Raw genomic sequence first — 21,458 nt, forward strand, 5'->3', positions numbered from 1 at the left:
AGAGAGAGAGAGAGAGAGAGACAGAATTTGCGATATGGTTACTCCAACCAATCATTTACTGCAGGGATTCTCAACCTGTGGGTCGGCACATGATTTTGGGGGGGTTCCCCAGATGACAGTATAAGTGACAATTTAATTACTTTTAAGACATAAAGGGATATTTCACAAAAAAAAAAGAAGAAAAAAAAAACTATTGGTAATTTTATTGTCCAATCAGGCTTTTATGAACACCCTGAACAGATTTTTCTGTATTTCGATATTTGATGTACATGTTGATTTTTTTATTATTTTGAAACCATGATATATTCATCAAAAACACCCGTTATTTTTTCACAATATCAAAGTGCCAAAATGTTACTTTCAGCTGCTGGATTAAACCGTAGTCAGTTCAGAATGAAAACCAGGCTTTCATGACTTTCCGTGACTTTTCCACTAGGAGGAAAAAGCCTATAAACACAAGCTTACGCAGGACATCTACTAGCTGACCGCCTGAAGCTTGTAAGCGCAATATCTCCCCTAGCCACGTGGAGGGTTGCCTCTTGGATGAGTGGTAGAAATTTGACCTCTCATGCAGGAGGTATTCATTTAACCCGCAAGGGCCCATTTGGCCCTATTAGTACGCTCCCTGAGTTAAAGGACGGTTCACGTCTGGGACAACCACATCTTATTTTATTGTTTTTTGGGACACGATCAACACAATACTGAGTAATTTTTTTTAGTTCAATCTGTGTTTTTAGATATTTTAGTATTTCAGCATGCTACAACTGGTCATACGAGGCTTTGTAGCATAATATTGCATCATCTAATGCATCATATGATGCAAAAATGCATCATATGATGCTTTGTAGCATGCTGAAATACTAAAATATCTAAAAACACAGATTGAACACAAAAAATAATAACAATAAAATAAGATCTGGTTGTCCCAGAGGTGAACCGGTCCTTTAACCACCAATCATTCGTAGTGTGAGGAAAATAGTCGATCTACAAGCTCACAACACAGAGCAAAAACACTAGTACTGTATGTGTAGCCCTGAGAGGCTCAACCAAGCACTGTAGGGTTTACGTAGTTCAATCAGTACCGGGGGGGATTTAGTGTGCTGCACGTATTTTTAGTTGAAACCCTGCCTCCAGGCTGGACCGCAGAGATCACGACAAAAAAGAGCAGCCCTCTCCATCATAATGACAGGACGATATCTCTTAAGCAGCTACATGCTCGCACTCATCGGGTGAATAAAGCCCCGACGCAGGCGGTCCTTAAGTGAGCTCGTGTTCACTCATTCACTCAGCGGCGCTCCCTCCCCCACTATAACGCTAGTGCTTTTTTGGCCTCGGGGCCGACACCGACGTCTTTCTGTGTGTTAACGTTTTGATTACCCGCTCGGCGGAAATAAACACAGGCCGGCCGCGGGGGCCGAGTTCTTATAATATACATGTTGGTGATTTCCATCGCCGTAGAGCCAGGAGCCATTTTGTAAATAGAAAGAGCACGCCCAACGACCCCCCTCCCCTTCTCTCTAAAGCCCCTTTTCCACTGGCCAAACACCACACCACTCCACACCACACCGCCCACTTGAGCCAGGTTTTCCACTACAAGGACCTGGGTAGAGTGGTGTGAAAGTGGTACTAAACATGGTGCTAAAAAGTACAGAGTAGGTCTGAGCTAGGCCAAACAGGGCCAAAAACTTCATAATGACTGATCACTCACCCACTTTTCATTTAGACCACCAGGATATAGTTGTAATACATGATAATAGATTATATTGTGTTATAACCACTATTATAATCTATTATAGTGTATTATAATTATCATAGTAATACATTAATACTTTATAGTGTATTATACTCACAGTTATAATCCATTATAGTGTATTATAATTTAGGATAGTTGTAATACAAATTTATATTGTATTATAATCACAGTTAAAAGGGTCAATTTGTTTCTTACCGATAGGGGTACATTTGTGTAATGGAAAATGTAGATATTGTTATGTGGTGCGGTGTGGTGTGGTGTAGTGTGGTGTGGTGCGGTGCAAAAGCTGCAGTCGAAAAGGGGCTTAAGACGTTCTCTTTCCCCGGTGTTGTGACAGGGAGCCCCGGGTTACGTAAAGAAAGGGCGGTATCGTGTTTTCCTAGAATGTTTTCAAGTTCGAACACGACTGAAGAACGCCCCCGCGGTATCATTCCGTCACCGTCAAAACAGCGAGGAGGAGGACGCTGCAGGTGTTTGTCGCTACCTGCCCTCCCTGATTATCCTTTCATTACGGCTGTCAACGCACAGGAACGGAACGCCGGGGCCGGATATTAAATTTGCTCTTGCGAAATGGGTGACTCGGGGGAGACATTCCTTTTTTTTACCCTGGGAAAGTGTTGCACAACAGACAAGAGTCTTCATTGGCCTCTTCTCTTGGCTTGAACTGTATTGTCGTTTGTCGGGTGGAAACCTTGTATGTCCAAAACCGTTTGTTTTGTATTTATCATTTTAAAAATGAACTAAACTAGTGAAAACAGCCGGTCTACAAGCACACGACGCCTCGCACCGCGAGGCGTTGTGTGCTTGTAGATCAGCCGTTTTCACTACTTTTGTGCGACGGCCTTGTCTGATGAAGCAGGGCTTTACTTTGTGGAAAAGAACATACACATTTGAAACTTGGAGATACAAGGTTTCTGCCCGACAGTGACGGTATGCAATTTGCCGCACTGAACACAATTACCGCTGTTAAATGTCACCTTATGTTCATTCCACTGCTCCGCATAGCTGAAGAGCAGCAACTGTAAAAAATCCTTTTTGTCTCCTGTCCCACCAAAAATTATTGATGGTGCAGATGGTGAATATCAGAACTATTATGCAGATCAAATCAGGTTAATCGAACTACAGTAAATCAGTGGTTTAATCAGATTTGAACTGGGGACCCCCCCCCACCCTGACAAACATTAGGAGTTGAGGCATTACATTAAGTTTGACTCGGTTCCACACATAAACATTGTGAAAATAGCAGATCTATAAGCTCAGAAAGAGCTTCGGAGGGGGAAAAGAGCAGACTAAGTACAGTGAAAGGTCACGTTTATTAAGTATTGACGGATCAAGTGGTTAAATATCTGAAAATCCACGTTAACATGAATCCAAAATACACTGATGATTGTGCTGTCAAACAATGAAACTATATGGAATCTATGATAAGGTTTTGGGGGTCCCTGCTTCATCTCTCACTCAACTAAGGCGTCCTTGGCCTGAAAACGTTGAAGACTCCTGGTATAGGGAACAGGGGTGGTTCTAGGGGGGGTCTCAGCCCCTAAGCTACTGGATAACAGTGAATCCATTGCAACATGAATTACTACAACATACATTAATGCATACGATATAACCCCTGGGCCCCTGCTTCCCTGTTAAGGAGATTCAGAAAATGAAATTGTCTCAAATCAAAACTGCACCAATGGGAAATGTACATGGACGTTATGAAATTACAAATTATTCATTCACAAAGGAGAGAAAATGAAAGAGGCTTTTCGTTATGAGCATCAGAACGAAACATGACCACACCTGAAACGTAGATGGTATCATGTTATGTAATCCCGGCAGATTGTTCTGCCGGGGGGGGGGGGGGGGGGGGGGGGGGGGCTGACTGCTGACATGCAATGTACAGGTGCTTGCAGCATCTGGGAGTGAGTGGAGAGACGACCTCCAAGTTCCAAACGCAGCAGATGTGCTAGTGATATCTTACCAACATGCTCTACCATACGGACTGGCTTAAAGTTGTATTCATTTAAAGTTAGGGATTGCAGCTTAAAGTTAACATACTATCCTAACAACATCCCCAGCATAGACAAAATGCTGCGGCACGAATGGTCTTCGACCAGCCAAAATTCTCACGTCTCCCCCTTCTCCGCTCCCTCCACAGGCTCCCGGTTGCGGCCCGCACTGAATACAAAACACTGATGCTGGCCTTCAAAGCAGCCAAAGGTATGGCTCCTCCATACCTCCAAAGCCTGATCAACCCCTACAACCCCACCCGTTCACTCAGATCAGCCAACACAGGGACGCTGACAGAACCCTCACTAAAAACCTCAGGACAAAAATCCACTCGTCAAAGACAATTCACCCATTAAGATCATCTGCTAAATGCCTACATTGTAATTTGTAAACCTAATATGTCTAAAACGGTAAAAAAAAAAGAATCTACAAGCTCAAAGCGTCGCTTTGTGCCATTTTTCGAGGCGTGTTTCGAGCTTACAGATCCGATACCTTTGTTTGACCAGTATGGTCAGTATCAAGTAGGGCAAAAAACACAAAAAATTTAAACACAGAGATACGATAGGAGGTTTCTGACCGAGAAACCTTGTCTTCTTCTAACTCTGGAGCCATTCCTCATTCCGTGGCAACGACTGAAGGTTCAAATTGAAGTGGGCGGAATATTTTGAGGGAACACATCAGCGTTGACAGCTTAGAGTCGCGCTATGAGGCGATTCACATCAATCTCTGGCCCCTTACGAGCCCTCCTCCGCCCCGTACGCGCATGCTAATGCTTTAGCACCGCGTGCATGTTTAATTGGATGGCGTGCGCTGGCTGTCCATCAACGTTCAATGTCGACGGCGTGACAAGGTGCCGGCAGAGGAGACTGTATGTCGACTGCTGGGAAATCGGGAGTTCGCCGGTTCGACCTTCGGGGGCTGCCCTGGTGTGTGCGTCGAAGTGTCCCTGAGTAAAGAAAGCACTTAACACTAGGGATGGAGCTCGAAACAAGAGCCCGCTACATACTCGATAACAAATGTATTGAGTACCCGGGCCGGTATCAATAAGCTTTGGGCTTATCAAGATTGTTATCGAGCATATCGGCCCATGACGTCATGTTTAAGCAATCAAGACAAGAGGCGATCAAGAAATGAGTACAGTACTATTCATAATATAAAGCCATTTAACACTTATTGCACACTAATGAATGATTTTTGTCATTTGTCATCTTCATAGATGGTGGTCAGCCACAAACTCACAGTCACAACAACTGGCCAATAAAAAAAAGATACCAGTTATGTTTAGAATCTGTCTCACGTCTTTCCACAAAATATTAGAAAATGCTCAATATTGGGCTTGATAAAAGTCTGGCTCAATAAGCAGGATTGATAAGGTGCTCATTATCAATAAAAATTAACGAGCTCCATCCCTACTTAACTAACAGCTCCACTAGGCCTAGGCAAAATATATATCACGATTATTTCAAACTTTTGCCTCCTTTACGATGAATACAATGACAAAATATAAGTGTGACAATAGCTGATCTTCAAATCCCCCAAGGCGTCACCATGCAGCACGTTGTTCAATCAGCCACCATTGTACAACAAAGTGTAATACAGGACTGAAGGGGTAAATAAGACTCATTGATTTAGTCAATTATTAAAAGGTCGATTAAAGAAACGTATCCAAAAAACCCTGCTTTAATTCATTAAATGAATTATTCGACTAACCTACACAAGCAATATTAAGTTAGATTAGGCCTGTCACAATTATTACATAATTGTCTAATCGCAATTATTTGTCATAATCGCAATTATTTTGTCATAACCGTCATAATTGTTTCCATGTTGAAGAATGTTCATATATTTTCAAAAATAGTGGAAATAGCAGATCTACAAGCTCACAACGCGTCGCATCGCGTTGTGAGCTTGTAGATTTTTAAGTATAAAGTTGTCAAATATGCGGTAATGTCTTTGTATATAAAGGTTATGTGTCATATCTACCATGTGCAACTTCAAAGCCTACAAGCCAAACAGAATTGTAATTGTCAATGACAAAAACACAATTAACCTGCTTGGTGCCGAACACAAGTTTCCCGAGTTGGCTCTCCCTACCTTCCTACTTCTGGTTTCGTCATGATCACGATCGCGATCGCAAAATGCATGTTTGACTCCCAGAACAGCTCTATCTTTCAAACATGGCAGCCATGTTTGTTCACATTTGAAAAAAACACTATATTTGAGTGACAATTAATCGTCATAATCGTGACAGCCCTATATGGAAGCAATTTCCCCTCCCCATCCCCGAGGGACCATAAATAAAACCCTCCCCTCCCCATACCATAGAGAGTAGATAACGTGCCACGCTGCCGTACCTTTTCTCGTGCAGGTGCATACAGCGCACCGTTGAGGTATGCCCGTACAGGGTGTGGATACATTCTCCCGTCTCGGCGTTCCAGACCTTGAGCGTGCGGTCCGTGGAGCCGCTGATGATGATGTTGTCCCGCATCTGGGACGACCACACGCCCCCCGTGTGGCCCACCAACGTCCGCAGACACTGAAAGAGAAGAAAAGACATACAAGTTTTAAATAGTCGGCACCAAACGCCTCCCCAAACGGACCTTTTTCGAATGCTTTCAGTGGTTCACGTTTTATTTAGTCAAAAAGAGCAGATCTACAGTGGTCTCTGAGATTGTCCCGCTTGCCAAACTGTTTTCCAATAGAATCCTATAGGTACCTAAATTAGGAACGCCCCCAGATTCCTTAGCCGCACCCACATAATTTTTTTTTTTCCCCCTTTTTTTTTTTTCAAGATTTGTTTTTGGGCTTTTATGCCTTTATTGGAAAGGACAGTAGACTGACAGGAAATGGGGGGAGAAACGGGGAGCGACACACGGCAAAGGTCGTCCGGATCGGGAATCGAACCGGCGCCGCCGCTGCCGCCAGGCATCCATGCCTATGTGGCAATGCCTATGCCTGGTCGCGCGACACAACGCACTTATGAGTCGAGAGAAACGAGAAATAACAATTTGCAAGACAGATTTTTCTTCCTGTGTGACCTCCCGTTCACCTCGGCAAAAAGGAAATAATAAAAAGAAAGAGAAAAAAAAATGAAATAAGTCCACAGGAATTGCTGTAACCTTTCGAGGAGGACAAAATTCATACTCGGTCGATCCATATGTTCCCTGGCACTGGAGTGAGAGAAAATATCTGTCTGACCTTTCCCCGGCTTATGTAATTGCTTTTAGCTTTTAGTCGACAGGGGAGGAGAGAAACGGGGCCTGTTCATTCCCATCGCAGAGCTGGTGGAGCCAGGGGCGTCACAAGAGTGGGGGGGAAAGTGGGACTGAGCTACTAGGGCCCAAGGAGGTGGAAGGGCCTTCATTATCTTATACTTTAGCTATTGAAAAATAGCAGATAATACATTGTAGATCTGCTATTTTTTGAAAAGTCGTGAAAATGTGCGAAAATCTTTGAATGTATGTATTTTTTAAGGTCCTTCACATGAAAAAAGTTTGAGAACCACTGACATAGAAACATAGGTTTTTCAAGAAACTTTAGAAGGACTTGAAATATTCAAAGAATTTTCACGATTTTTCAAAATAGCAGATCTACAAGCTCAAGGTTCAAGGTTCAAGGTTGTACTTTATTGTTACGTCTTTTGTACAGGTACATAAGGGTAAAAGTAATTTTTGTTCGGCATCCTTACAGACAATGCAGTGATGTATATACAATAAAGCAGAACAACAGAAAACACCACATCTAAAGATAAAATAATAAGTAATAATGACTTAGGAAAGAAAGAGAGTGCAAAAGCAAAAGAGCAAAGATAATGAGAAAAGCATCTCAGCTGTATATGTGCATAAAGTTTGGTGTATTTTATACACCAATGGCATTTATTCCCCGTAGTAGCTACTGTACTGTAACTTTTTGTAAGCTTGTATATCTGCTATTTTTCAATAGTTAAAGCACATTATACCGCGTAATACTGCATTCCCAGTCTAAATGGGTTAAACCCCCTCCACCCTATGAAGAACAGTCATGGGGGGCCCACAGTGAATCCTTGTACCCAGGGCCCAGAATTGGGTGCGACACCCCTGGAGAGGCTCATTCCTTCTCATTAGGGACGCCAGATTAGCTATTGATTACGACAGTTATGGAAATCCTTCTGATCAATGCAATTTGCGCCTCCGCGTGGCCCCACCACCGATTTAATTATCCTCAGCGTATTCAATTAACATTTTTTTTAGGCTGTACTCAAGCGATTGCGTGTGTGTGTGCAGCGTGTGTGTCGAATGGATCGCAATGGAAGTGTGTTGTCGAGAAGGTGTAAAACACAAACACACCCCCATCCCAGAGAAAGCGCAGTGAAGGGTAACACAGGACAGGATGGGGGGGTTTTATAGCGTGAGGGGGATAGAGGGGGATGTACCGGCCCCTCCCCCTTCCCTCTGTTCCACCGCCCCTCCCGTGATAAAGACAATCGCCTCATTAAGCGCGGGGTCCAGAGCGACGCGACCCCTCCGTCGACCTCTGCGTGGTGTTAAAAGGGCTCTTGGTTTATCTCTCCGTCTCTCTCTCTCTCTCTCTGGACTGTTCCCGCTTCATGACTTTATGACATGGCACAGTAGAAATCCTTGTTATGATGAATTACTGTAAAGACATTTATTATTTTGTAAAATGCCATCTATTTGTGTTAACGTTCTTTTGGTTAGATGATTATAAAAAAGATTTAAATTGTGTTTTAGGGAAGGTATTTCACAGGAATGAATCTATCCATCCATCTATCTATCAATCCTCAGTGTTAAATGTAACTGCGAGTGTACACATTTGATCGCATTTGAAGAACGCTTCCGTTTTTCAATAAAGCAGGAGGCTGGTCCCATGCGAAAGGATTGTGCGAGGCACGGAGAGCAACAAAAAGTGTCTATCAACGCGGCTATATGCAAATGCGAAGCCGATTTCGCCGGGAGGCGGCCAATCAGAATTGCTGAACGTGACATGGGGTAGAAACCATTGCGTCAGCGACACGCAACACCACTTGACATGGAGAGAAACGAGAAAAAGCTGAAGATAATAACATAATGGGGGTGTGTTTCATTTAGATCAGTGGTTCTCAACCTTTTCACACCAAGTACCACCTCTGAGAATATCTGTCTCTCCAAGTACCATGACATAACTGATGTTAAAATACAGGCATGTAGGGCAATAACTTTTTCAAACCCCTAATTTACATCACGGTGTACTGTCAGCATTACGCAGACTGCCATGTTTTTAATCCGCTGTAGTGTTTATCCGTTTAACCTGAATTGGAAGACAAACTGCTAAATCAGCCTAGGGTTCCATCTCCCTTTAGGTTGACCGCACAGAGGTTGTCCCATGCTAGCATGACACATACCGTACCCACGGCCGCGATTACTATTACCTTGAGCTGCCTACTGTTAAAACCATCTGTCAAAAAGTGCCATTCTTCCCTTTAGTTATGACAAGCTGTTTAGAATTTAAACCCACCAGGAGCACTGATAATCTCTCTGAATTGGTGCAGAGAAAAACTCATTTTAAGCATGGTGAAAGGTGTTGGAGACTGTCTTGTGCTTCCAGGGGGATTAAACATTTAACGCGGCTTGCATTTTAGCGACGCGCTCACCACCGGCGGCGGCAAACGGCCGACACCGAACGCGATTCACTCCGCTCACGTTACGTACTCCACGCTGAGAACAGACGATCTACAAGCTCACGGCCAGCTTGCGGATTGGCCGTTTTCAGCGCACAGTCAAGTATAGGTCAGGCCTACTCAAGTAAGAGTATCAATACTGCCGTGTAAAAATACTCTGTTACAAGTAAAAGTCCGGAATTCAAAAATGTACAAGAGTAAGAGTACAAAAGCGTCAAAATGTACTTCAAGTATCAAAAGTTAAAAGTACCAAATGTTTGAAAACAGCAGATCTACAAGCTCATAACACGTCGCGATGTGACGCGTTGTGAGCTTGTAGATCTGCTATTAGTCTAGGTATAAAATAGGGCTAAAGTGGATTCATTTATGTTTTATATTATAATCATTTATACCTGCAAAGTAAATAGTAACTAAGTTTTCAAATAAATGTAGTGGAGTAAAAGTACAATATTTGCCTCCGAGATGAGGTGGAGTAAAAGTACTGAAAACTGGAAATACTCAAGTAAAGTACAAATACCTCAAAACTGTACTTAAGCAGAGTACTTAAAATGTTATGTATATATAACAGCAGGTAAAGCCATAGTAGTTCCACACACATCCGGAAAAGATCCAAGTCAACTGACTGATGAGAATTCAACTTGCAGGGCATCGTCTTAACACAATACACCAGGCACAATGCATCATAATCAACTGGCCTTGAATATTGCTCGGTTGCAGTCCTGACTTGCATTAATGTAATCATATTGTCTTCCGTGGGATGGATTGCTGCAGTGAGATGGAGCCTGCGACAATGGGAGTCTCAGACGCTGTTTGGGAAGATGAGAAATGAGTCGATGAAATGAGCGGCTTAGCCCATTTAGGCCTAGAATTATTGAATGCTTTAACTATTGAAAAATAGCAGATATACAAGCTCACAGCGCGGCACCGAAGTGCCGCGCTGCGAGCTTGTAGATCTGCTATTTTTGAAAAAAAGTTGTGAAAATGTGTGCAAATCTTTGGATATATGTATTTTCAGAGCGAACGTTTCAAACTCAAATTTTGCTTCTGGGTGGTCCCTGGAACTAAATATTTTGAGATGGGGTCCGTGGGCCAAATACACATCATTTTGGGGGTCCTTCACCTTCAGGTTTGAGAACCACTGACATAGTAGTCTCTCAAGAACAGACTAACTGAGCTCCAGTTAAGTGAAAAGGACCTTTTCTTTGACGATGGCTGGCCAGATTGCTGACATAGAAACATAGGTTTTTTTCAAAAACCTTAGAAGGATTCAAAAGACACTTATAGAATCGGGGTCAACATTCAAATGTTCAAGTTTTTTTCAAAAATTGCAGATCTACAAGCTCGCAGCCCGGCACTTGGTGCCTCGCTGTGAGCTTGTAGATCTGCTATTTTTTAATAGTTAAAGCATAAAATAATAATACACCATAATGTGTACCCGTTCTGAACAGCTTAGGGAGTCTATTTATCTGCCGGTGTCTGCCTGTAATTCAAACGCTGTAAGCCGGTTTCAAATGAGCTTTCTTGTCATGAAGCCATCGGGAGTTTTTGTTTTTGTAAACACAAGGATTTGGATACAGGGTTGGATGATTATGGACAGAATGAAACATCACAATATTTCTTGACCAAACACTCCTTGGCTGCCAAACCACAACCTCCACCCCTCGTTTTTCACATGGCCCTCTTCTAGCGCCACCATGAGGCAGATTCTTGCAAAACACATTTTTGGACACTGCTCCTACAGATTTTGCCCTAAAATCACGCACATTGGATGGCAAATCACAACCTCCGCCCCTGATTTCTCACATGACCGTCTTCTAGCGCCACCATCAGACCGATTTTTTGAACACTGAGTTTTTTTCACAAATAGTTACAACAGATAGAACAGCTGGTTCTGGTAAATGTAATTTTTAGATATCCAAAATCCTAGATGATATCTTATCTCATAGCATCACAAGATTGATATTGACGTTGTCGGGTGGAAACCTCGTATCTCCAAGTTTCAAATGTGTATGTTCTTTCGCAAAGTAAAGCCCTGCTTCATCATACAAGGCCGCCGCACAAAAGTAGTGAAAACAGCAGATCTACAAGCACACAACGCCTCGCGGGGACTGCCCATAAGTCCAATGGTTCATTAGTCCGAAGATTCATTAGTCCGAATTTAGTTAGGGTTACTGAGGTTAGGGTTAGGGTTAGAGTTAGGCATAGTATTCTTAACACATTCGGACTAATGAACCTTCGGACCAATGCCATGGCACCCGCCTCGCACCGCGAGTCATTGTGTGCTTGTAGATCTGCTGTTTTCACTAGTTTAAATCATTTTTAAAATGATAAATGCAAAACGAACGGTTTTGGACGTACAAAGTTTTCACCGAGAACGACGATATATCCATCAATATTGGAGTCCTAATTCTCTACAGCGGCACATACTGTCATTACATGTTGATGGTCTCATTTACAACGACACGCTACATTACCCACTGCGCTCTCTAACTCTCTACTGCCAAACGGTTGAATCCATTCCCTTTTGTGTCGGAAAAAAACCTGTTCTCGCTAATGTTCTCAGGCTAAAAACAAGCACCTCTTTAGGCCCAGAAACCGGAGCCGGCGATGTTCGACGCTGATGCTTTTGTCCTTTGGTAAATAACTAACCCAACTAGCTATTATGTTCTAGAGCCGCGCGGCATAATTGGCCCATTACGGGATAGCTACTTTACTTGGGAGGCAGAGCATTACTTTTTTGCCTTTCCGGGGGCTGTGATCACCTCCATCACCATTAGCCATGCATGGAAGGTACCGCTCATTTTAACCCATTCAGAACGGGTGCACATTTTGTGTATCATTATTTTATGCTTTAACTATTGAAAAATAGCAGATATACAAGCTCACAGCGCGGCACCGAGTGCCGCGCTGCGAGCTTGTAGATCTGCTATTTTTGAAAAATCGTGAAAATTAGAATTTTGACCCGATTCTGTTGAATCCTTCTTAGGTTTTTTTGAAAAACCGATGTTTCTATGTCAGCAATCTGGCCAGCCATCGTCAAAGAAAAGGTCCTTTTCACTTAACTGGAGCCCAGTTAGTCTGTTTTTGAGAGACTACTATGTCAGTGGCTCTCAAACCTTTTCATGTGAAGGACCCCCAAAATGATATTTATTTGGCCACGGACCCCCCATCTCAAAATATTTAGTTCAGGGACCACCCAGAAGCAAAATTTGAGTTACAAACGTTCGCTTTGAAAATACATATATTCAAAGATTTGCACACATTTCCACGACTTTTTCAAAAATAGCAGATCTACAAGCTCGTAGCGCGGCACTCGGTGCCGCGCTGTGAGCTTGTATATCTGCTATTTTTCACTGGTTAAAGCGTTCAATAATTCTAGGCCTAAATGGGTTAACGTCTCACTACTTTCGTCTCTCGATATATTTCTGTTCTCTGCGGTGGAAAGAGCTGGCAATGAACCAAGGCCTTTTCCGAAGCGTCTAAAGAGAAAAGGAGAGGCGAGGAGGGGCGTGCGCGCGAGAATTCTCTTCTCAAGGTCGAATGACGGAGAGAGAGGAGAAAGGAAGAGTTATGATGAAGGCAAGACATTCCAAGCCCCTTGTGCGGGCAGTGGCGTCACAAGGGGGGGGGGAAAGTGGGACTGAGTTACTAGGGCCCAAGGTGGAGGGGCCCTAATTATTTTATACTTTAGCTATTGAAAAATAGCAGATATACAAGCTCACAGCGCGGCACCGAGTGCCGCACTGCGAGCTTGTAGATCTGCTATTTTTGAAAAGTCGTGAAAACGTGTGCAAATCTTTGAAAATATGTATTTTTTTAAGCGAACATTTGTAACTCAAATCTTTGTTTCTGGGTGGTCCCTGGAACTAAATATTTTGAGATGGGGTTTCCCGTGGCCAAATACATATCATTTTGAGGGTCCTTGACATGAAAAGGTTTGAGCACCACTGACACAGAAACACAGGATTCTTGCACAAACTTTCACGACTTTTCAAAAATAGGAGATCTACAAGCTTGTATATCTGCTATTATTCAACAGCTAAAGCACAAAATAACGCGTAACGATGCGTTTCCAGTCTAAATGGGTTAAACCCCCTCCTCCCCTTATGAAGAACATTCATTCATGGGGGGGGGCCCCCCGCAGTGAATCCTTGCACCCAGGGCCCAGGATTCGGTGCGACGCCCCTGCTGTGCGCAGGTTACCAGTCCATGACGGAGGCAGAGATGAGATGGAAATGTGTGTGACCTTTTCCGTCCCCCTATGCGTGGTGTGACCCGTGCATTCCTTGAGCAGGTGATTTGATGATGTGTAGGGAGGGGAGGGGGTGGTGAAGGAGTTACTGTTTGACCGCAAACACAGGCCCCTCGGTGAACCATGACAGTGCTGTGTGTATGGTAGTAACTGCCAACACGGTGCCTTGCTGGCAGCCCTGGCCTGCACAGAAAGGGATTAGCCGCTGGAAACGCAAACATGGAGATCTCTGCTAGATAAGGAACATGCACACAAACACTCCATCTCGCTCTCTCCCAATCTATCTATCTATCTATCTATCTATCTATCTATCTATCTATCTATCTATCTATCTATCTATCTATCAATGAATGCCTCAGGACTCTCTCTCTCTCTCTCTCTTCTCAACATAGTATGGGTTGCAACGGTAAGGCCCAGTGAGAGTCAAGCACTGTACTTGGTATTTATCAACCTTGTTATCAATCAATGAATGCTTGTGTAGCACAATGGTTTTCAAACAGTTTGTGCTCAAGGCACACAAAATGGGCAAGTCAAAATCTCAACGTACGTACAGTATTCATAGAGAAACCAGCCATTAGAGGTAAAGTGTCTTGCATACGGAACTTTGACACTTGGACTGAGCGTGTCAGGAGGCAACCAGAGACCTTCTGATTACAAGTGCTGATACAGTCAATTAAAAATTAATTCCTAACTTTTTGTATAGTTGTAAATATTGCGATAACAATGTGCTATTGTCCAAAAATCCCAACCTGACTTCAAAACAATATCGCCCTTACGGTATATCAAACTTTTGCCTCCATTACGATTAATGAATGATTATATAAAAACTATAGAATATAGCTGAACTACAAGCTCACAACTGAGAGCTTGTAGATACGCTATTTTCACTATTTTGCATTGTGTACAAACAAAGTGTAAAACGGTTAAGTGGTTAATCAGACTAATCGATTTAGTTGATTAGATTTGATTAAAAAGGTGCTTCTCGATTAATAGATTAACCTACATGAGGAAGATTAAGTCGGTTATTGGTTCTAAATATCGGTTTCGATACGTTTTCGGTTAATTGCCCAGCCGTACAAAGTAAGGCGCGATACGTTGGTTTGAAATTGGGTCCTCGTGACTCATACGACTACATGTGGTCACGTTCACAAACTCACGCACAGCCCCACCCCTCCCCATTGTTAGTATCTTTAAATCTCCCAGGCGCACGCCACCCCGTTCTTATTATCTTTAAATCTCCCTGTCGGTTATTGGGCTGCTCAATATTCCCAGCTCGCGCCCACGGTTCAATAAACAATCACGCGGCCCCCCGGGAGCCTCCCTACCATACAATTAGCCTGCGAGGTGAAGGTTAGCGTCTCGAGGTAGCCCGCGCAGATAAGAGCATCTGGCGACGAGGATGCCCTTCCAAGCAGTATGTTACCTGGAGGTCTGCCAGCCTGCCATCTTAAATCTTCCCTGACAGCTGAGACAGCCCCGTTGACTGGCAGCGCCAAGGACAAGGGCTGCTCTGTTAAGCCAGCAGCCGAGCTGCCTTTGAAGCAATGAGATGCGTTGTGTGTGTGTGTGTCTCCGTGTGTGTCTTGTGTGTGTGTACGTGGGAGGGCATGTGCACATGTGTGCGATCGTGCGTCGCAGATTGAAGCCTGACAACGCTCACGCTGAAGCTGGAGGGCAGGCAGAACACGCGGTGTGGCAGGTGAAGTCGGTGTTCTAATCATGTATTCATCACCAGGCAGGCAGGCAGGCAGGCAAAGGCTGCTTTAGGCCGGGAACAGGGGATCTTACCAGCAACGCAACGGCATGCAAAAAAGGATAAATGGTGCGTTTCGCAGTGGTGTAAAGTAACGAAGTGCTTTTACTTAAGTACTGTATTTAAGTACAGTTTTGAGGTGTTTGTACTTTACTTGAGTATTTCCAAATTCCAATGCTTTTTACTTCTACTCCACTACATCTGGGATCCAAATATTGTACTTTTACTCCACTGCATTTATTTGGAGGGTTAGTTGCGACCGTAGGTCGCACTTACTATCAAAACCTGCACAAACTGTGAGTGAGTCCGTCAGTCAGTCAGTCAGTCAGTCAGTCAGTCAGTCAGTCAGTCTGTCCGTCTGTCTGTCACACGTCACACTATTGCCCTGCTCATATCTCCGCAACCGTTGCCCCGATCCATGCCAAATTTTGCATACACGCTCCTTGGCTGCCAAACTACAACCTCCAAGGACCCCCGGAGCTCCAGGGACCCCCAGGTCCCTGGGGGACCCCCAGATGTAAAAAAAGACCAAATGTGCAAAAATGACCAAATGACCACTCCAACATGGCTGCTCACGGGGAATTCCCGGGGACCACCCACTCCTGGTGCTCCAGAACGGATGCCAAAGTGGTGGCGCCCCCCAGTGGAGGACCCCCTCCACTGCAGCTCACATAAAATGCCGTAACTCGGGCTAGGAGCGTCCGGGAGAGCCGGGGCCGGGTACCTATTCGTCCGCCAAGCCAACGCGGAGACCCCACCCCTCATTTCTCACATGGCCCTCTTCTAGCGCCACCATGAGGCCGATTCTTGCAAAACACATTTTTGGACACTGCTCCTACAGATTTTGCCCTAAAATCACGCACATCGGTACACAGTATGTCTACACATTGCCCACACAACTAGGAACCAATGGCAGTTACAGCCCTCTTTGTGTGTACATGTGACCTACGGTCGCTTATCTCCCGATTAGGGAGTCTTACTGGTAACTACAGTTACTAGTTACTTTGCTGATATAAATTATACCATTTTAAAACATACATAAACCACCTTAGCCCTATTTTATACCTTGGCTATTTTTAAACATTTTGTACTTTTACTTTTAGTACATTTTTAAGCCAATAATAATTTTAGCCAATACTTTTGTACTTTTACTGAAGTAAATGTATAATTCTGGACTTCTACTTGTAACAGAGTACTTCTACAAAGCAGTATTGATACTTTTACATCACACATTTTAGAAAATGTGAGGACTTTTTCCACCACTGGTGTTTCGGGAGGCGACGGCTGTGGAAAAAAGCATCCAAACCCAGCCCATGGAAATAAATAAATAAATAATAAACCTTAACGACGGCGAGATCCTCTCGATACTGTCAATTTCGTTTCGCGCACCGTGTCTACTTCAGTCTCTAATGTAATCACGTTAAATGAGATCGAATAAGCATTATCTTGCGGGAAACGTGCATAACAGCCGCCGTTGGTTCTTTCGGGAGATGAGTTCTAAAGCGCTGCTTTAGGACTAATCGTCTCGCTTGCCATAATATCCTGATTGCTTCACAGCAAGGGTTCTTCCTACTGTATTAAAAACGTAACGCGTGAGATAGTGAGTGTGTGAGAGAGAGACTTGGGGGGAGGGAAACACTTGGCAGTATAAATGGTAAAATACAGTGGTGTGAAAAGTACTCACATTCTTTACTTCAGTAAAAGTATCAATACTGCAATGTAGATGTACTCTGTTGCAAGTAAAAGTCTGGAATAAAAAATGTACTCGAGTAAAAGTACAAAAGTATTGGCATCAACATTTACTTAAAGTACTAAAAGTAAAAGTACAAAATGTTTGAAAATAGCAGATCTACAAGCTCACAACGCTGAGCTTGTAGATCGGCTATTATCAAACAGCCTGGGTATAAAAGAGTGGTTTATGTATGTTTTTTAATATTATTATTTATATCAGCAAAGTAACTAGTAAAGTAAAAGTATTGTAAATTGGAATTACTCAAGTAAAGTACAAATACCTCAAAAGTGTACTTAAAGGAGGACTTCACCACTTTTCAACCTATCTTCATATAATTGGTCCTCACTTAAAAATAGCTTTTTTTTCCCTCAGAGGAGGGTTGTGGGCAGGTCAGAAACCCATCGTCTTGTGACATCATCGATTGGGAATCCAAGCTAATAGAAACTGCAGGCTTTCTATTCCTGAAAAGTTGCAATGTTAAAGTGGAAGCCATTGTTCTCGCGATAATACAAATCTAAATATATATTTTTTAATATTGTTTTTTTTTTTTTTGAAAATGATGATGTCACAAGACTATGGATTTCTGAACTTCCCACAGCTCTCCTAAGAGACTTGGACCGAGTAGAAGAGAATTGTGCTATTTTATTATGAACATTAGTGAGGACCAATATATGAAGATGGGTTGAAAAGTGGCAAAGTCCTCCTTTAAGTACAGTACTTGAGTAAATGTACTTTACTTAGTTACTTTACACCACTGGAAAAAAACAATGTCTCCTGTTGTTGACTTTGCTAAACCTTTAGGGGGGGAGGCCGAGTTTGTGGTCCGACGCACGAGAACGTAACGAGATTTGACAAGATGATGGAACTTAATTGCAACTGGTGGATGGTTGTTTTTGGGAACCATTCAAAGATGAGAGGGGGCACGTCTGACATCAAGCAGAACCATGAAAACAGCCGGGGTGCACGTGCCGCTTGTTGACACAACAGAACATTTTGTCCTCGGAGCCATAAACAACCCGGAGAGCGATTATGCTAAGACGCTGCAACCCCAGACAGATTGTGTTTGGACAGAACAGGGCAAAAATATTGTGGGGGGGGGGGGGGGGGGGGGGGGGCTGAGCCGTAAACCATTTTTATGAAAGCAATTTCCGTGATGATGATGATGATCCTGTTAGCCTCGCCGTTGTCACATTATTTAGATGTGCTTTTGTTTTTTTATTTACAAGCAGGGACGTGCAGAGAATGTTAGAGAGGCAGGGGCTGACATTTCTGAAAGGGCCTTTTGGTGGAAATATCGAAAATGGCCGACCTTCATCCTCTATCATCCTCTATCATCCATCCTCGATCTACAAGCTCGCTGCGTGCGGCACTCTTGAAAAATCTTGAAAATGTGTGCAAGTCTTTGAATATTTTGACCCGATTCTATAAGTGTCTTCTAAACCCTTCTTTTTTTTTTTTTGGAAATAAACCTGTTTCTGTCAGTGGTTCTCCAAATGTTTCATGGCAAGGACCCCCCCCCCCCCCCCCCCCCATCTCCAAATATTGTATCAGGGACCCCCAAAAGCTAATATTTGAGTTACAAACGTTCGCTTTTCAAAAGATATATGCAAAAAAGAAAATCATTTTTTTTTTATAGCAGATCTACGAGCTTGTATATCTGCTATTTTTCAATAGTGAAAGCAATCAATAATTCTAGGCCTAAATGCAATAAATTGCTACTCGGTACTCGGAGGAGTGGGCAGTCGCCACGGTAGGTATAATTATGGAGCGAGGGCCAGGGATGACGACTGTTCCCTTTCACTGCTGCAGTGTGGCTCTGCCTCTCAGATAGCAGCGGCTGGCATTCGGCCAAGCCACGATTACACGCGTATCAGTCACCCCTGTTTGCTGATCTGACCAGATCTAGCCAAGGTCATCTGATAGGGGTCCACCGTCCCTTCCCTCCCCTCCGGCTCGGATCGCGTCTCTCTCTCTCTCCCCGATTGGCTCTCTTCGCACCGCGGGTCACGCGTACAGTATATCTGGTAGAGTGACACGTCGCTGCGTTAACGCGTTGCGGCCGGAAACGCGTTGTTGTGGCTTTACGTTTGAACCAGTTTAACCGTTGTTTTATGCTTTAGCTGTTGAAAAAATAGCAGATGTACAAGCTCGCAGCGCGTAGATCTGCTATTTTTGAAAAATCGTGAAAAAGTCTTTGAATATCTTTGACCCGATCTTTGACTCGACTTCTAAATCCTTTCTCTAAATCAGTGGTTCTCACACCTTTTCATGTCAAGGACCCCTAAAATTACATGTATTTGGCCACAGACCCCATCTCAAAATATATTGTTCCAGGGACCCCCCCAGAAGCAGAGATTTGAGTTACAATAGCTTGCTTTGAAAAATATATGTTGAAAAATGTGCACTCATTTTCAAGATTTTTCAAAAATAGCAGATCTACAAGCTTGTATATCTGCTATTTTTCAATAGCTAAAGTATAAAATAAGTCCAGGTCTTGATGCGTTAAGAGTCACAGCTCCGGTGACAGAGGGTCAGAGCAGATGTGCAAATCACACCCACACACACAGCTGTGATGATGAGTCACGGTGCCAAGCACGCTGGCAATCTGCTACCACCGTGCATTTAGGGGCTGCCAATAAACTCCGGAACTGCTGCAGTATTTTCGCTTGGTAAACTTCTAAATATATATCGCACACAAAATGTGCGGCTTATTATGTACTGTCCTTCTGCACATGCAGGGGTGTCGCACCAAATTCTGGGCCTGGGGTACAAGGATTCACTCACATTTTGTGCTTCAACTATTGAAAAATAACAGATATACAAGCTCACAGCGCGGCACCGAGTGCCGCGCTGCGAGCTTGTAGATCTGCTATTTTTGAAAAAAGTCTTTGAATATTTCAAATCCTTCTAAGGTTTTTTGAAAAACCCATGTCAGTGGTACTCAAACATTTTCATGTGAAGGACTCCCAAAATCGATATGTATTTCGCCCACGGACCCCCATCTCAAGATATTTAGTTCCGGGGACCGCCCAGATGCAAAATTGTTTGCTCAAATTATTTTTTCATGACTTTTCAAAAATAGCACATCTACAAGCGAGCTTGTATATTTGCTATTTTTCAATAGCTAAAGTAATTAAGGCCCCCTCCACCTTGGGCCCTGATAACTTAGTCCCACTCCCCCCCCCCCTTGTGACGCCCCTGGGAACATCCATCCCCCGGAGGAGGGAGAGAGGATTGCGGGGCGGGACGTGGTGTATTTATAGGTGATTGAAGTCACGGCTGGAAGCTGAACTGAAGCTAAACGCTAACGGGGTAGAGGGACAGTATTCAGAGCCCATCCCTTCTAGGGACCATATGAAAATGTCATATCACGATTATTGTGACAAAAAGAAATCGTGATTTACGATATTATCGCGATAATCAAAATCCATTATCCTGGGGCGGAACATTTGCCCAAAAAATAGCCGATCTACAAGCTCACAACGCGTCGCAAAAGACATTTGATAGAGAGTAAAAAAAAGACTGTATCAAGTACATATATTAATTAGGTACCTTTTACCAATTATAGAGGATTTAAGTGGTACCGGATATGCAGCTCGGCAAATAAAAGGTGAATTGATCCCAGTGCATGACGGAGGACGATATCACGTTTACCGTAATTGCTGGACTATAAGCCGCACCCCTGACTATAAGCCGCAAGGTGTCCTTCCTGCTTCCTGCTAGAGCGCCCCTGGTGGCCGTTAGCTGTCAAAATCTATATATAAATCCTTGTTAAAGACCATTGTAAAACAAATTAACTGGCCGTTAGCTGTAAAAATCTTTATATAAGCCGCACCGTTGTATAAGCCGCAGGGTTCAAAACATGGCAAAAAAGCTGCGGCTTATAGTCCGGCAATTACGGTAATCAAATCTCAACCATACGATTATCGTGACTGTTTTTTTATCACGATAAACGATAATATCGCATATCACACCATCCCAAGAATGGTGTCTCTTGTCAGACTCAGCACCACAGGGAAATCTCCAAAAGAGGAACACAATATAACCACTCAAACCCTAACCCTATGTAAGTTGTTGCAGGTGAAAATAGCAGATTTCTTTGTTATTTTCACCTTTTGTTGACATGCCCGGGAATAGGGATGCTAGGGTTTCACGTGATTAAGCCTAGTCAGCCGTTTGGTTTGAAGTGGAAAGCAAAGTACAATGGGATTACCAGCAAGCGGCTCATCTGTCCACATTCCCCCCGAGTCATCACCAAAGTACTTAAGGGCATTTATTTCAAGATTTTTTTCCTTTCTTTTTCTTTCTGCTCTTCGG

The 21,458-nt window shown here is 43.4% G+C and overlaps 1 protein-coding gene across 1 annotated transcript in view; it reads right to left on the reverse strand.

Annotated features, from left to right (window-relative positions):
* The window catches only part of fbxw7 (F-box and WD repeat domain containing 7), a gene marked incomplete at its 5' end in the record, with an annotated part of 294,741 nt that overhangs the window by 16,237 nt on the left and 257,046 nt on the right, over positions 1-21,458 (reverse strand). Inside the window, one exon of the mRNA XM_080722319.1 lies at positions 6,072-6,287. Coding sequence (XP_080578445.1) covers positions 6,072-6,287 — 216 coding nt within the window. The remainder of the gene's footprint in view (positions 1-6,071; positions 6,288-21,458) is intronic.

The sequence above is a fragment of the Nannobrachium achirus genome (genome assembly GCF_963921795.1).
Source record: "Nannobrachium achirus genome assembly, chromosome: 3".
NCBI classification, from domain to species: domain Eukaryota; kingdom Metazoa; phylum Chordata; class Actinopteri; order Myctophiformes; family Myctophidae; genus Nannobrachium; species Nannobrachium achirus.